The sequence below is a fragment of the Cryptomeria japonica genome, chromosome 6 (genome assembly GCF_030272615.1).
Source record: "Cryptomeria japonica chromosome 6, Sugi_1.0, whole genome shotgun sequence".
In the NCBI taxonomy this organism is placed as follows: domain Eukaryota; kingdom Viridiplantae; phylum Streptophyta; class Pinopsida; order Cupressales; family Cupressaceae; genus Cryptomeria; species Cryptomeria japonica.
This window is the reverse complement of record NC_081410.1, coordinates 518,480,547-518,498,113: the sequence shown is the minus strand read 5'-3', so window position 1 is coordinate 518,498,113 and position 17,567 is coordinate 518,480,547. Positions and strand designations below refer to the sequence as shown.

The 17,567-nt window shown below is 37.3% G+C and overlaps 1 protein-coding gene across 1 annotated transcript; it reads left to right on the top strand.

Moving 5' to 3' along the window:
- Nucleotides 1-1,260: 1,260 nt before the first annotated feature.
- Nucleotides 1,261-3,186, top strand: LOC131067946 (cytochrome P450 71AU50). The gene is made up of 2 exons (XM_058003100.2): nucleotides 1,261-2,357; nucleotides 2,467-3,186. Exons 1-2 carry the CDS (start codon nucleotides 1,437-1,439, stop codon nucleotides 3,076-3,078), a joined length of 1,533 nt encoding a protein of 510 aa, XP_057859083.2. The 5' UTR covers nucleotides 1,261-1,436; the 3' UTR covers nucleotides 3,079-3,186.
- Nucleotides 3,187-17,567: the final 14,381 nt, after the last annotated feature.

Genomic DNA, 17,567 nt, shown 5'->3' with positions numbered 1-17,567 from the left:
AATGCTTTCTTAAATAAGGTTAGTTGTCATTTCTTGACCCTAATATTAAAAAAAGTTATACAATCAAATCCAAAAATCTATGTACATAGTTAAAAAATTTCACTTTCCTTTTATATAAGGATAATGGCTATCAATAAGAATTTACAACCAACAATCAAATTTTCAATTGATAGGCATGCTCTATTTAAACTCCAAATCTCACTCAATTTTTTTAAGGTTAGTTGTTGTTTCTTGGCCTTAATGGTAAAAAAGGATACACAATCAATTCTAGAACTCTATGCTCATTGTTAAATAAATTCACTTTCTATTTATATAATAACAATGACAGTCGATAAGAATTTACAACCAACAAAGATTTTCAATTGATAGGGATGCTTTTCTGAAATTCTAAGTCTCACTCAAAATATCTTGACAAGTTGTGATTGATTGGTTTTAGTGTTTAAAATGGTTAAAAGGCTACACGAACAAATCTAGAAATCGATGCATATTGTTAAAAAAGTTTATTTTCATTTATATAATGACAATAACAGTCCATAAACATCTACAACCAATAATCAATGTACATGGATTTGACTGGGTAGCTCTTTTCAGCATCATTTATCTTTTATGTTCTAGTAAACATATTGACTCAAAATGCAATTGATGCTCAAAGAAGTTACACAATCTAATCTATAAATTTATACACATTAACTTCTAAGATAATGACAGTACATAAAAATTATAATCCAATTTTCAATTGATAGGCATAGTTATCATAAATTCCAAATCTCACCCAAAATAGCTAAGATTACCTGCCTTAGTTGACCTTATAATTGTATCATTTGAGTAATGGCAAGATGATCTGATTGGAAAGGAAAGAAATATTGTTATATTATCTCTTGGCTTTATCGTTACATCATTTCAATAATGCAAAGATGATCTGATCTGAAAAATAAATATTATCATATCATCTTGGCATAATTTGAATAGTGCCAAGTTGCCAATATGATCTGATCGACAGGCAAATGAATCTCCTCGCAATATCATGTCGTGGCCAAAAAGGAAACATTGATTGGGTTTGCAGATTTAGGGTGTGGTGACTAGGGTTTCGATCTTAGGTTAAGTTTCACTCTTTAAGTCAATGTCAGAGTGCAATTATTTCTGCAATTTGCAAACCCTATCGCGAGACCAATCTTTTCTGTCTGTACCGCTTTTTATACATATAAATACATTTGTTTTAATCTGTGGGTTCCATGGTGTACAAGCACTGCACGCTGCAAGTTTTCTGGAATGAATCTTCACCTCATAATGCCCAATTATTTGAGCCGCGATAATTTAATTGTTGACTGTGGCAATTGTGTTTGTGGCGGGCCATGGTAAACCTATGTTAAAAGGGTTGGTTTGTGCATGTGGGTTTCCATTCATTGCAGGATTTCTGCTTTCTCATTTCTGTTAGCATGGAATCCCTGACTTGGGCCCTGAATGAGGCTGTCACCATAGGATTTGGGATAATCTTTCTCCTTTACTGCTTCTTCTATAAGCTGAGGAGGAATGGCAGGAAATTGAAATTGCCTCCAGGACCACGTCCATGGCCTCTCATAGGAAGTCTCCATCTATTGGGAAACCTTCCTCATCAGGCTCTTACCAGGCTCGCAAACAAGTATGGTTCTATTATGTTTCTCCGTTTGGGCTCCGTCCCTACTGTTGTGGTGTCTTCTCCTGCCATGGCGAAGGAATTCCTCAAAACGCATGATCTGGTCTTTGCAACTAGACCAATCTGTGCACAGGGGAAATACGTATGCTATGATCATAAAGACGTGGCGTATGCCCCCTATGGAGCGTACTGGAGGCACATGAGAAAGCTGTTGATGGTGGAGCTGCTCACAGTGAAGAGAATCGATTCTTTCAGATTCGTCAGAGAGGAAGAAGTGTCTGCCATGATTGCCTCCATCTGGCAGGAAAGCGGGCACGGAGCGCAGTGTGTGGATGTGAAGAAGAGGCTTTCATCCCTCACTCAGAATATTACTTGCAGAATTTTTTCCAGCAGGACTTATTCCGACAACGAATTGAGTGGAGGGCTTGGCTTTAAACAAATGATTGATGAAATGTTCGCTGTGGCCGGTGCATTTTGTGTTGGTGATTTCATTCCTTCTCTCGACTGTCTCGACTTGCAAGGAATCCGTCGTCGCATGCAGGCCGTTCAAAAAATATTCGATGGATTTGCTGAGAAAATAATTGACGAGCACATTCATCGTAGATTGGAAGAAAGAAAAGGCAAGGAAGGAGATCGGGTTAAAGATATGGTAGACGTGATGCTGGACATGGCCGAGACCGAGGGCCACACAATCTCACGGGTCAACATCAAAGCAACCATCTTGGTAAGTTTTAGAATGTCACGGATCTGCTTTTAAATAAGTTATTCTGTTTACCAAATGTCTCCTTATGCAATGTGTATTTTCACTCAAGAAGATAAACAAAATTGTGCAGGACATGTTAGCTGCGGGAGTAGAAACATCGTCGACAACAGTCGAATGGGCGATGAGTGAATTGCTGAGGAATCCTGCAACGCTGGCACGCGCACAGAAAGAGATCGAATCTGCGGTGGGCAGAGATCGCCAAGTAAAGGAGAGTGACGTCATGAGCTTCGACTACTTGCGATGCGTGGTGAAGGAAACTTTTCGACTTCATCCGCCGTTTCCTCTGCTCATTCCGCACGAGTCGATGGAAGGGTGTAACGTGGGAGGATATTTTGTTCCGCCAAAGACACGGCTGTTTGTGAATGTGTGGGCGATGGGAAGGGATGAAACAGTTTGGAAAGATGCTCAGCAGTTCAAGCCCGAGCGGTTTATGGGGTGTAATAAGGATGTGAGAGGTCAGGACTTCGATTTGCTGCCGTTCGGAACAGGAAGAAGAGGATGCCCTGGGATTTCAATGGGTATTTCTGTTGTTGAGTTGGCACTTGCTCAGCTGATTCATTGCTTTGACTGGAGTGTGGAGGGAGAGGTGGATGTGGCAGAAGAGTTTGGATTAACTGTTCCCAGGAAAAATCCACTGCTTGTCCGCCCTTCATGGAGGCTCACAGTTGAATATCCTATTTAAGAGAGTGTTCTCTAATAGGTGTCTTTCGATGGCTGGTATATCTATAGTATTATTATCGGATTCGTGTTACACTCTGTAAAGCTTTTTTATAAGTTTTTCCCATTCTCTTAACTAATCAGTTCACGTGCATCACCTAGTCTCCGAATTCATTTAACATATTTGATGTAGAAAAAAAACTAGTAAAATATGTCTGAGAATGGTAACGCAACAATTTCGTTTATATTATATACCAAGTAGCAATGTTTGTCAAGAGGAAAATGGGGTAGCAGAAGATGGTTTGCTTGGTCAAAATGAATATTGATAAGGGCTTCTTTAGGTACCATAGGGCGTTAAAGTAGTTCGAGAATTCATCGAGGATAAATTATTATTATTATTATTTTTAAATAGAATTTCATTATTATTGTATGTATAGAGTATATAAAATTGTCAATCACTTATTATCCTTTAGCAATTATGGATAGAGAATAAATAATTGTCAATCACTTATTATCTTTGGTGTTGGCAACAATGGATAGAGAATAAAAAATTGTCAATCACTTATTATCTTTGGTGTTGGCAACAATATATGAGAATAAAAAATTGTCAATCACTTATTATCCTTGGTGTTGGCAGTAATGGATAGAGAATAAAAAATTGTCAATCACTTATTATCTTTTGGTGTTGGCAACAATGAATAATGGATAGAGAATAAAAAATTGTCAATCACTTATCATCTTTTGGTGAATAAAACATTGTTAATCACTTATCATCTTTTGGTGTTAGCAACAATGGATAGAGAATATCTTACAACTATTGTGTATTGTGTAGGGGTGCATCAGTTTGTAGATCATTAAACAATACACACAAATTATATTTTAATATAATATTGATCAGAAACAAATTTGAAATATCGAAATAATATTTTCATATTTTTTCTCGTTTTTTCTACATGTTAGTAATTGGATTTTTTGAAACTCTTTGGGGCATTTTCAACCCTTGAAACTTTGGCCGGTCCTTTAGAACGTTGGCATTGACACGTTCTTTTAGGACTTCGCCTTCAACTCTTGGAGACCTTTCCAACGAGTTAAACGGCTCGCAATTTTGAGTCCTGAGTAGAAAGTTATGTCTAGTCAAAGTTAGGACAAAATTTGATATAGTTTTTTGAAAATTTCATAGTTTTGGATTTTATTATGTAATAAAAAAATATGACTGTTGAGTTTCGATTCTCAAGGAGTTTTGGTGACCCTTGGAATCTCATGAACTATTATATGTTGGATTTTCGAATTGAATGGATTACTTTCTGGCTTGCTTCAATTATGTGTTTACCTTGTTTGTGTAAGCAAATCCACAATGCCGCAGTTCTCACTCAGGTGTTGTCATCCAAATCCATAATTCGGATCAAATATATATTTTATTTTACTTGTAGGTAGAATAATTTGGTGGCATAATATTGTCTTGATTAAACCCTTTTATTTGACCACATGTTAATTTGGTCACTCACAAAATCGAAGTGGTGATATGGTAGATTCCAATGAAGTGGTGAGATGATCAATTCCAATGAAGTGGCAAGGGTAGACAATGGGAACTAATTCCACTTAGATTTCTCAAATTTTCAATCATGTTTAAAATGATTTTTTACTATTTTATATTTACATTAAGATATTTTCTTTTAAAATGATTTTTTAATAATTTATATTTACGTTAGGATATTTTCTTTCATTCCAATAGGATGTCAAGGAATTGTTAGATTTTGTTAAGGTTGTAATTCATTGAGGTTTTCATGAGTTGTGAATTAAGATTTTCATGAATCGGTGGGGGATTTTTAAATCTTAAAAATTAAATAAATTTGAATCAAAATTGTTTCTAAATTTCTATTTAATTCAATTTTTCAACTAAAAAACCAACAAAACCCACCCCATCAACCTTGCAAACATTATGGTGATATTTTGGTGGCAACTTGATTGAATCCAAAATGTGTGCATGCTTTTTATTGCGTACAATCTACTATAAACAATTGAGAAGTTGAGTTCAAATGAGTTCACCATCTACAATTTTTTTAATTTGTTATGTCAAATAAAATGTGAGTGCATTATAACGCGTGCTCATGTTTATGGCCTGACCATTACAAAGCCATGATAGAAGTGCATTATAAGACGCTTGAGTTATGTCCTAGATGGACCAAAAAGTGGTTGTAGCCACATTTTGTTCCCCATATTGCATTCTATGGCATTTGAAGCTTTGTAATGGTCTTTTATTTATTTTATACAAAATTCTATAATTATGATATGAACTACTGAGTATATATCATATTTATGGTGTATATGTATGTATGTAACTTATATTTCTTATAAGCTAAACCTTTTCTCTTTCTTGGAATGTTGCAAATTTATATCCTAACAAAGATCCCATTAAATTTCATTCATAAAAATGAGGGGTTTAGAATAAAAATAATATATAATTATGTATATGTGTTACCTATTAAATTTTTAAACTTTGAAAAGCCCCTCCCTTGCTATTTCTCTCATTCACTCTTATTGCAGCCTTTTCAAATTTCCTAACTTCTTTCGTGGAATTCTTAACTTTAAAAAACCGCCCGATCACCCAACCAACTTAGAGAACCTTTCATAATGTTGGAACCTTCAGAAAGTTGGACTTGTGGTCACTTTCGAAAGGAGTTTGATGGTTGTGAAGTTACCCGACCTTCTGACTCTCCAACACTATTAGTGTTGTGGCAAGCGTCTATCTCTCTCAAGAATTTAAAGGACACTATTGGTTCTAGGTAAGGACATTTGGTGAAATAATTTCAAGTGGTTGCAGTACTTTGGGCTGGCAGCACGAGTGATGGTGCAGATAGGTCTTGCTTGGGCCATGACAAAATTAAATGGAACTGTAAAATTGAGAAGAATAACGACTTCTTGCTATTCCCATTTCCACCTTGTCGATTGCCACGTCATGCATTATTTTCAGGGAATAAATCAAGGCAAGATTTGTAAAGTACTATCATTGATGGACATTAAGCAATCTGAATACGAAAAAAGGGTGGCGACATGCGTTACTTCATTTGATGCTGTCATTCTTGCAGACAAAAATTAAAGATAGTTAAAAGGGAGAATTATCATTATTTTTGCATGTATTAGGATGGTCTTTCCTCATGATGGTGAACTTCCATTTAATAATCCAAATTTGAATTGGCCAGAGAAAGAGCAAGAGGATATAATCCAACAGTTACGATCTTTTGCATAAAAAACACAAACTGATTTTAGTGAATATAGGAGGGCCACTACCATACTAGATAAGATTGCAAAACAAGCCGAAAATCACTAACAACACTTGCAGGATGAGCTAGCGACAGGAAGGAACCAGGATAATTAACTTCGGCAAAATGGTGCTCCTAGCTGGAAGAGGTCCCGTAATGCAGCTTGATGCCAACCCAGCGCAGTGGCATATTCTTTTGAATTTGTCTGACTTTTTCCAAGCTACTATTTTTGATTGGGAAGAATTCAAAGATATCTTATTGACACTGATCAAAGAAGAAGAAAAAGAAGATGAGATTGACAGATGAATCGCGGAGCTGAACTCAATACCTGGTGATGGAGCTTGAGTCTGGTCTTATCTGTTGTGAGGCAATTTATATTTTGATGTTACTTTATAGAATTTTTGTTTTGGAAATGATCATGTTCAAAACTGTTATCTTTAGTAACTGTTTCTTGATGACGGAAAAGACAGGAGGGTAGTAGCTATAAATAGGTAGATTAGTTAATTTTGAAGGGGCTTTTTGGGGCAAACTTTGATTTTTCTCATAAGAGGAAAAACTTTATGCATGTGGTTATCTGTTATTTTAATATAGAAGAACTACTAGTGGCTTTCATATATTCGTAATCTTTGAATTATGGTGTGTGAATGCTTTTCTGTTCTTTGAAATGGATACCAGTTGGTGAATTTATATTGAAGTGGTAGATGATTGAAAATTTTAGTTGCTGTGGAATATTATTTGTGAATGGCGTTTCATAATGGCTTTATTTTAAAATCTAAAAAATCCTAAGGATAGAAGTTAGTATTGTGAATGCCTTTACAAAGCTTTCTGGTTAAAAGCTCTTTCCTTATTTGCTTTCTGGTTAAAAGCATATGATTTGTTTGTTCATTCATTGAAAATCATTAGAAGGTAGTTGCCACCTTGTAAAACAAGCAGATAATCAACCAGTTCATAGTTTATTAGACTAGTTCAACTATGGTTACATTTGTCGTCTCTGTGGGCATGAGAATATAGAGTTAGGTGATAAATTTGTTAACCACCAATATGTAACATTCTTTGTAATGATTTTGGAATTAAAAAATGTAATGAAACCCTCAAAGACATAACAATAATTCCATTAATCTCTCCTTTTCGCATTCTGTAAGGAAACCCTCAAAGCCATAATAGTAATTGATGCTCTGCAAAAAGGATGGTTAGGATGACAAACACAAACAAACATGCAAGAAACCAATTGTTAGTGTTAGAAAATCAGAAATCAAACACTAGTCTAAGCAAGCATATCAAGAGAGACACTACACACAAAACAAAAAGCTTAATGAAACTAAGAAATGCAACAAGGAATCTCCAAATGCCCTCCACCATGCTTGTAGCTTCTCCTCCCTTATTCCTCTCCTCTCCAAGTTCCAAATGAGTGTAGCTCTCAGCAACTTTTTGCACTATGGATGTCCTATGGAGATTCAAGATTGAAAATGCTTTAAACTATGCAATGCAAGTGTAAAACAAACTAAATATGAGATATTATGTAATTAACTAAGATTAATTTTAGCCTAAATATGCTAAATCCTCTCCAAATTCACTATAAGTTAGATGCATACAAGATTTTAGGATTATGACTAGATGCTAGAGGCTTGAGGATTTGAAAATGAGGAATGTGTGCTCTATTTATAGGTAAAATGGAGCAATGGATGGTTGAGATTGAGTAATCTCAACAAGGGCTAGGATTGATGGGTTTATGATCTATGTGAGGACTTTCAATCCAATCCCAGGATGACAAATGTCAACAAGAGATGGGTTGAGAGGAGAGGGAATAAGCATTAAATGCTTGACATGACTTGAGGGTTAACTTGGGAGGTAAGGTTAATGTTGAGTTGAAAGAATAAAGCCATTATCCAATAAATAATGTCTTTATCCAATGGATAAACTCTTGTGCAAGAGTTAGTGAGGATAACCATGGTCAAAGCAATAAATGCTTGAAGAGACCCATGGGTTAAATGAGAGTTGAGTTAGAGTTAAAGTCTCTAACCATGGGGGCAAGTGGATTTAACCATAAATGGTTATGTAAGAGCCATTAATGGTCATGTAAGAGCCATTAGTGGTTTGGAAGACTTTAGAGGTTAGCTTGTTGAACACATAAAGCATTAAATACTTTTCAAAGACTTTGAAGGTTTTGAGAAGTGACTTCAAGTTGCTTAGGAATGTGACAATATTTAGGGGATGGGTTAGGCTAATTAGGAATGATTAGAGAGTGGTTAGAAGGGTCTAGAAGGGGATTTAGGATTGCAAGTGGGTTTGGTGGGTGAGGGAAAATAGGATTTAATTAAAATAAAATTAATTTCTTTGAATTGTGGTTGCAACTTGCATTTGTAGGAGAATGCAAGTAGGGGGGATTTAATGATTTAAATAAATGTTTTATTTGTTTATTTAAAAGAGGAAAGGGGGTTAAATTAAATAAATAGGATTTATTCATTTAATTGATTGTGAATTTGGTTTAATGAATTAATTTGAATAAATTGAATAATTTATTTAATTAATAGGAGAATGGTTTGAGGATGAGTTAATTAACTAGTTATTGAATTTTCATTAATCAAATAAATAGTAAATATTCATTTAATTAAATGGAAAAATTTATGTGACTACATTTGCCCCTCTTTGAGATGGTGCGGTTTATCACTTCATTTCAAAGAAATAAAAATAGGCGCAAAGAAATATGCCCCATAAATGTTAATTTAAGGGGTGCTATGCCCCCTCGAGAGATGAGCCAAAAAAATTCAAAAATTGGGCGATCTCTCGAAAAAGAATGAGAATTGGCGGGGAGGTAGAATAAAAGAAATTAGCAATAGTGGTGAAAGAATGGAGGAAAACAAAGTGAATACGGAGAAATGGCAAGCCAGTGAGTACCCTTAGGTCATGTAGGAGATACGGTACAAATGCAGTGTTTGTGCTTTTGATTGATGCTATACAATTGATCAAATTTGGTTGAACAATCTAGTGCAATCAGTGTAATTGCCTCGGTCAAGTCAAAGCGTGATAGTTGATGTCAGTTGTTCACTTGGACAGGATAAAGTTTGAGTAAGTGAATCAAAGTGACCTGTTGGTGACTTAGACAATTGATGTAATTGCCCGATGAAGTCAAGGTATATGAAGCAAAATACTCGTTGAGACTTAGACAATTGATGTAATTGTCTGTGTTGATTGTGTTTGATTGGTTGATCAATTGATAGTGTTTGCGTTGTAGGTTGTTTGTGGTGAATCATAGCAGCCCCGTTGAGACTAGGTCATTATGAGAAATGCCTATTGTAGTCTAGGTTTGCCATGATCGGTTACCTATTGAGACCCGAAGATACTTGATCAAAGTATCTGTTGATAGTCTAGGCATGTGTGAGTCGATGTGCCTGCATACACAAAGTAACTAGCTTGCTTATAGGATGACTGAGGATGGGAAGCGCAACCCCTCCTGTTAGAGATGGATGGTGATGAACATAGCTTGATTGAGTTGATGGGAAATGATGAAGGGATTATGATGATGACCGAGATAGGGAGGGTGAGGGGGGGATTCAATGTTAGATAGAAGGTGTGGAGGACCTAGGACTCACTCCTATGGAAGAAGATAAAAAAAAATAGAGTATGCATTGTCATTACTATGTATGAATGATATGCAGCTATATGAATTTATGAATGTATGGAATGCAATATATACAGATGAGATGGAATGACGATCCATAGTGCTTTATTTTTCATCATTGAGCATGGTAGTATCAATCTTGGATGAGGCAGTAGGAACCAAGTTTGGAGCATTGTACCTGTAAGCAAGTAGCATAGATAAAGAATATGGAACCTCAATAATGGTTCATGCTCATATGGTCAAGGTATACGCTATAGTCAGCAAGACATAGTGATCCATGACTAAATTTTTGCATATGATCACGTAGCTTGGTGAACTTCCCACGTAGACACCATTAGTACATGCCCCAGAACTTCATTGGAATAATTCACAGATAATAAACAAACGATACTCAGGAACCATCCTGGCTACTCTAATCACTTGTGGATATCCCAGAGTTGCATAGGAACCTGATATAAATGAATAAATAACTTATCAAACTAACCAAGTACTTGATAGCTTAAAAAAAAAATTCTCATCAAAGAAAAAGTTATCTTTGTCTTTGTTTTGGTAAGGAAGGATGCATCCTTGTTAAGACAGTTGTGTCAATGTTGATTGTTTGGTTGATTTGAAAAGTGATCAAAATTTTTGTTTGATGTTGGTGTCGATGCGTATGTACAAAGGATTTTATGCGTTGCGATGTTTTTGGTTGATTTTTGATGTTTTATGATGTTTTTGGATTTTGTGAGTGTTTTTGAATGTTTTTGGATTTTGTGAGTGATTTTGAATGTTTTTGGATTTTGTGAATGTTTTTGAATGAAGAACTCAATGAATCATAAATAATATAGAATCCAGTTCCATCAATAGGTTAAGAGTGTTGCCCCCAGTTTAGACAGTACTATGAAAAGCAGGATGTCAGACGTATGAAGTACTATCCTTGATTGCAGATCAATGACAAGCCATGGTTTGACTGATGGATAAGTGGATGCAATGAATTTGATTGCAAAAAATTTGAAAAACAATGGAGCCATAGAATTTACGAGTGGTGCCTATTTGCCAGGTTTTCACCATCGTACTTACCCAAGGTGCCACCTAAGTGGTTGTTCACCATTTGGAAGCATGATTTTTTCTTTACTATTTTGATTTTTTTTGTATTTTCTTCAGGACATTTATTTGAATGTTTTTGTTGTTCTTTTTGATATGTATTGGAGCTTGATTCTCTATACAACTTATGTATGAAACTATTTGAGGTGCATGCTGTTGATCGGATTTGCTAGTGGTTCTCCTTCTGAAGTAGCCAACTGATATGCCCCAGACCCAAATACAATAGTGATAACATATGGACCCATCCAATTTGATTCAAAATTTCCCTGATGTTCTCTGTTTGGTTGGTTACGAGGATTTTATTTGAGAACAAGATCACCTACCTCAAATGTACGAGGTCTAACCCGGTGATTATAGCTTTTGCTCATGCGCTGCTAATAGGCTTTGAGGTGGTTGTATGTAGCTTGTCGCCTTTCATCAAGTAGTTCCAAGTCTTGAAGACGTGAGACTCGGTATGCTTCATCATCTATCAAATTATGCAAGGAAACCCATAGAGATGGTATCTCGACCTCAATAGGAAGGATGGCTTCTGCGCCATAGACCAGTGAGTAGGGAGTTGCGCCTGTAGGGGTTCGAATGCTAGTTTGATATGCCCATAGTGCTGGATTTAATTGAACGTGCCAATCACGTCCAGCATAATTGACTATCTTCTTGAGGATTCTCAATATGTTCTTGTTCGATGCTTTAGCCTAACCATTTCCTTGTGAGTAATAGGGAGTGGAAAAGCGGTGTTGGATGTGAAACTTCTCACAAAGCTCGCGAACATCCTGATTTTTGAAAGGAAGCCCGTTATCTGTGATGATGGACATGGGTGCACCATACCGGTAGATGATGTAATTAAGGATGAATGAGGTGACCTACTTGCCGGTGACTTGGGTAAGTGGAATAGCTTCAATCCACTTTGTGAAGTATTCAGTGGCGGTAATGATGAATTTATGGCCGTTGGATGAAGATGGATGAATTCTACCCACAAGGTCAAGTCCCCATTGACAAAAGGGTCATGGTGTTGTGATTGGTTGCAATTCCTGTGTTGGTGCATGTATTAGGTCTCCATGAACTTGACATTTCTTGCATTTTCTGACAAAATAGTAGGAGTCTTTTTCCATGGATGGCCAATAGTATCCAACGCGCATGATATTCTTTGCTAAGGAAGGACCACTTGAGTGAGTACCACAAATTCCTTCATGTACCTCTTCCAAGGTCTTTGTTGTCTCATCCTATTCCAAACATCGAAGGAGAGTACCATCAAGACTGCATCGGTATAGGGTTTCAACAATGATGGTGTGTCAAGCGTTTTGGTGAATGAAGGTTTTGTGTTGGTTATTCGATTGGTTAGGAGGAAGTGTGTGGTCGTGTAGGTAGGTGTAGAACTCACTGTACCATGGGGTTTAGAACCGACAAGGCAACATGTAATCTTGGATTCGGGGATATCATAAGCGGGAATCCAAAGTTGTTCTACCAAGAACTCATAGTGTGTTGAATTCTGTGGAAGATCTAGGAGAGATGCAATGGTAGCGATGGCATCAACAACTCGATTTTGATCTCTGGGTATCTGCTCAAAGGTGATAGTCATAAATGATGCTTTTAAACTATCCACCATTTGCTTGTACGACATGATTTTATCATCCTTGGTCTAATATTCGTCTGTGACTTGTTGGATGACTAGTTGGGAGTTTCCATAGATCTGTAGCTCTTTTAGTTTCCATTGTATGGCTAGTCGGAGTCTTGTGATCAAGGCCTCATATTCTCCTATGTTGTTTGTACATGGAAAAGTTAGCCTGTAAGAATTTAGGATGTTGTCACCTTGAGGTGTGATAAACAAAATGCCTGCCCCCGAGCCATGTCTAGTATATGAACCATCAAAGTAGAGCTTCCATGGTTGTGCTAGTGTGATCATGAAGATCTCTTCATCTGGAAAATTGGAAACAAGAGGATGATCACCTATGAGGGGTGCATCGGCCAACCGATCGACAATAACTTGTCCCTTGATAGCCTTACGGTCCACATACTCAATGTCAAATTCACTCAGAATCATCACCCATTTGGCTAAGCGGCCTGTCAATGTTTCTTTGCTAAGTACTTACTTTAGTGGATCGATATTTGCAATGAGTTGTACTTTATGTATTAACAGGTAGTGCCTCAATTTAGTGGCTGCCAAGATTACTGCTAGGCAAGCTCACTCAATAGGTGTGTAATTGAGTTCATAGCCGACCAGTGTGCAAGAGATATAGTATACAACACACTCTTTCCCTTCTGCATTGTGTTGAGCCAGCAGTAATCCTAATGCTATATTTGTTGCTGAAATATAGAGCAATAGAGGTCTACTTGGATTTTGTGGGATCAACAATGGTGTATTAATGAGATAGTCCTTAAGCATCTGGAATGCTTGTTGGCATTTGACTTCCCACTGAAAGCGGACATTTTTGTGTAACAGGTGTGTAAAGGGATGACACTTATCTGCTAGTCGTGCAATGAATCTTCAGATGGATTGTAGTCATCCTTGTAATGTCCGTAGTTGACTGATGTTCCTTGGAGGTGGAATGTCCATGATTGCTTTGACCTTTGCTAGGTCGACCTCAATGTCTTTGCTTGTGACAATGTATCCTAGAAGCTTCCCTAAGGTTACTCCAGAGACAAATTTCTTTGGGTTGAGTCGAACATGATATTGTTCTAGTCTGTCAAAGATTTTATCTAATATTGCAAGATGACCTTCTCTTTTTAATGATTTTGCTAGTAAGTCATTGACATAATCCTCCATTATGGTATGTATCATATCATGAAAGATGGTGGTCATTGGTCTTTGATAGGCCGCCCCTGCATTATTTAGACCAAAAGGCACCAGATTCCAATAGTATGTTCCCCATGGGCATGTGAAGGTAGTCTTATGTTGATCCTCTGGTGTGATCTTTATCTGATTGTACCCTAAAAAGCCATCCATGAGAGAAAGCATGGCATGTCCTACTGTTAGGTTCACGATCATGTCAATATTTGGTAGGGGTAAGTCATCTTTAGGACATGCCTTGTTTAGATCTCTGAAGTCAGTACAGATACAGATGCCCCCATTTGGTTTTCTGATAGGTACAATGTTGGATATCTAGTCTGCATAATCAATTGGTCTAATAAAACCAACATCCATGAGTTTCTTAAGTTCTGCTTTGACTAGTACAACAATCTGGGGGTGCATCTTGTGAAGCTTTTGTTTTACTGGTTTAGCTCCTTCTGCCATGGTGAGGTGATGCATGACCAAATTAGGATCAAGACTAGGGATGTCAACATATGACCATGCGAAGTTGTTCTGATGCTTCTGGAAGAATTCTACAAACTTAGGTTGTTCCTCTGGAGTTAAAAGAGATGCCAACTGTATTTGGTGAGGAGTCTCTTGGGTCCCCACATTGAATTCTTTTGTTTCCTCAATAAGGATCATTGATCATTCCTGGTTTGTACTAGAGGGGAGGATGTCAAACCTTTCATCCATAGGCACCTGAGAGAGGTTTTCACCATTGGATACACTCTTTCTTTTTACTTTTTGGGATCAAACAGTGCCACAGTGTGGTTTTCACTAGAAGATCCATGTTTTATTGTGATATTTTTGAAGCTGAAAGGTTTGGCATCCACTCCAAAGTATGTTGCGCTATTAAGTTCGATGGAGAATCTAGCTTTGTGATCCCCGCTTGGTATGTTATCTCGTACTTCCAAAAATTCAATGATTGCCTCATCATTTTGGAATTGGTCAAGGCATGGGGGATTAGGTTGGTTCCATTCGATATGTTCAGGATGGATAATGGGCATTACCTCATCGATCAGGTTAAGCTCATAAGATGTGTTAGTGAGGGTTAATACATTGTGGGGAAGGTCATTGATGGTACTCTCCCTATCAGAATGAGGCATAGGATGTGACGTAGGGTATGTGGAAGGTGTTTCCAGTTCAGGAACTCAAGAGGTTTTAATCTGTGCTTCTCTATAAATAGGAATTTCTTTGCGAGGTGGAGGTGGTGATGTGTCTTCCTCATCTGAAGTATACAGATGTACATAATCAAATTCCCACTCATGTGAGTCAGTCTCTGAGTCACTTTCCAGCATCTGATTACTATACCAAACCGAGATATCTTTTGAGTTGAGTACTGCAAGTGTAATCGGCTGATGTACCTTTGGAGATGGAATGGTTGGTGCTATGGGGAGGATTATTGGGATCAGTGAATTTGATACTGGGAGTATCGACATTGTTGAATCTACCGTTTCTAATGGAATTATCAGTACTGTCGATACTGGTGGGGGTTCTGATACTGCTAATGGCACTGTTAATGTAGTTGTTGCTGCTGATGGGGTTGTTGGTTTGATTGGTGGTAGGATTGGTGCTGTTGATGGTATTGATGAGATTCTCAGCCTTATTGGGGCAGTTGGTGTGGTTCTCAGTGCTACTGATATAATCAAGGGTGGCCTCTTTAGAGTATTAGGCTGATATAGAGGTTTGCTAGATTTCCCTTTGAATCTGAGCTTAGGAAGAGTCTCCTTTTAAAGGCCTAATCCAGTGTTATCTTTAGGCTTTAATTCAGGCTGCAATGGCTCATGTTGTCCTTTCTTGCAAGGTCCCAAAGCACTCTGACCATTATAGCCCATTCTTTGCATAATGGTAAGGCCTTTGCCATATTGATATGTGGAGAGCTTAGCTTGTGGGATTTCAATGGTGATAGGGTCTTTATAGAGCCATTCTGCTAAGTCCTCATCTCTGGTCTCCTCTTCCTGACTCTTTCCAAGGATAAAAGGCACCAAAGTGCATGTTGGCTTGTGCTTGAAGTAACCTTTGAGGCTTACAATGAGTTATAGGGGAAGTGGGTAGTTGCCCAACACAAAAGAGTTGTCTTAGATTGTATTCCCCAGGACCTTCCTCTGCCATTTTCATTTTTAGCTTCTCTTGCTTTGGTATAGTGGTTTTTGAACTGGAAAGAGAGGTTGGACTAACATATGATGTGGATGCGATAGCTACTCTGTTGTTGGGAATGGTAACCTCTGGCTGATGGTTGATATTGTTACAATATGCAAATGGATTTGCATCGCCAAGGATTGTAATTTCTACACCTTTATGAGGAAAATTGATACACTGGTGATAGTTGGATGGAATGACTTGCATGGTGTATATCCAAGGTCTTCCTAAAAAAAAATTATACAGTAGAGAAAGGTCTAGAATTTGACATATGATGTGCTTCACCATTGGGCCCACTCAGATTGGTAACACAACTACTCCTTTTGAGTAACGCTCTGCATCATCATAGGCTTTTATGGTTATGTTTTTGCGGGGGTCCACTGATTCAACTGCATATCCCAATGCTATGACCAATTGTAATGTACATATATTTAGGCCCGCTCCATTATCAATCAAGACTCACTTGATCCCATGTTGGTTGATAGATCCTTCAATATGGAGTGAGGCATTATGAGGTTGTTGGAAGGATGTATTGTTGCTTTTAGAGAAAGTGAGACATGGTGATGACCTCAGATTACCAACTATAGCTTGAAATTGATCTGTATTTAGATTGGAAGGAACTGACGCCTCTTGGAGAGCTTGATCCAAGATTGTTTTATGAGACGGGGATAGGTGTAAAAGCTCTAAGACGGATATAAGTGCAGGCATCTTATCTAACTATTCCACAAGGTTATACTGCTTTAAGATGGAGGTTGTCCCTTGTGGAGATGCTTTAATGGTGATCTTGCTACGACGCATAACAATGTTGCATGTAGGGTTGGGATCTCTGATGGTGATGGTTGAAATTTGTTCTTTGGCATCATATAGGTGATTCAAAGTGTAATTATAGGCAGCTCATGTATAATCAGTTGTATCTGTGTTTCGCCCTAAAGTGGAAGGACCCCTTTGATCTTGTGATGGAAGCGGATTCTTGACCATGAGATGATCATTAACTGATGTTTTTGGGTCGCGTCCTTCAATTTCAATCTCTCCTTGATCAATAAGATCCTGAACAAGATCTTTCAATCTATGACCGTTACTTGTTTTATACCCTTTCCCTTGATGGAATTCGCAATGTTCATTATCTCTCTGTTGGTAAACAGATTTGTCTCACCTTATTTGTTTAATCTTTAAATATTGTGGACCATGAAAAGTAAGACAAATTTTCTACCAAACAGTTGGAAAATCATTATATTGATTAACTACTGAATTAAGCTACAACTCCCTCTAATAAATAATCAATCAGCTCCAAATTACGCACAATCAATAGAATGCTTTTCACCAGAAAAAACTTAAAGGTAATTGCATACACCAGTCAATACAAAATGAATGCAAGCACTAATTCATATATAACTCTTTATGTAAAGCCGACAAACTTCATGTACACTAAAACAAAATGAAAAGCTCGTAAAGATGAAATTTACCAATACTTTTCTGCACATATAGAAAGTATAACAACCTCTTCTTTGAAACAGATTCTCACAGAAATCAAACTTCAAATATCAAACACACAGACTTGAAACCGAAGATAACTGTCAACAAGGTTGTCATTCACTGATGATCATCCACTTTCTACATACACAAAATGTTTT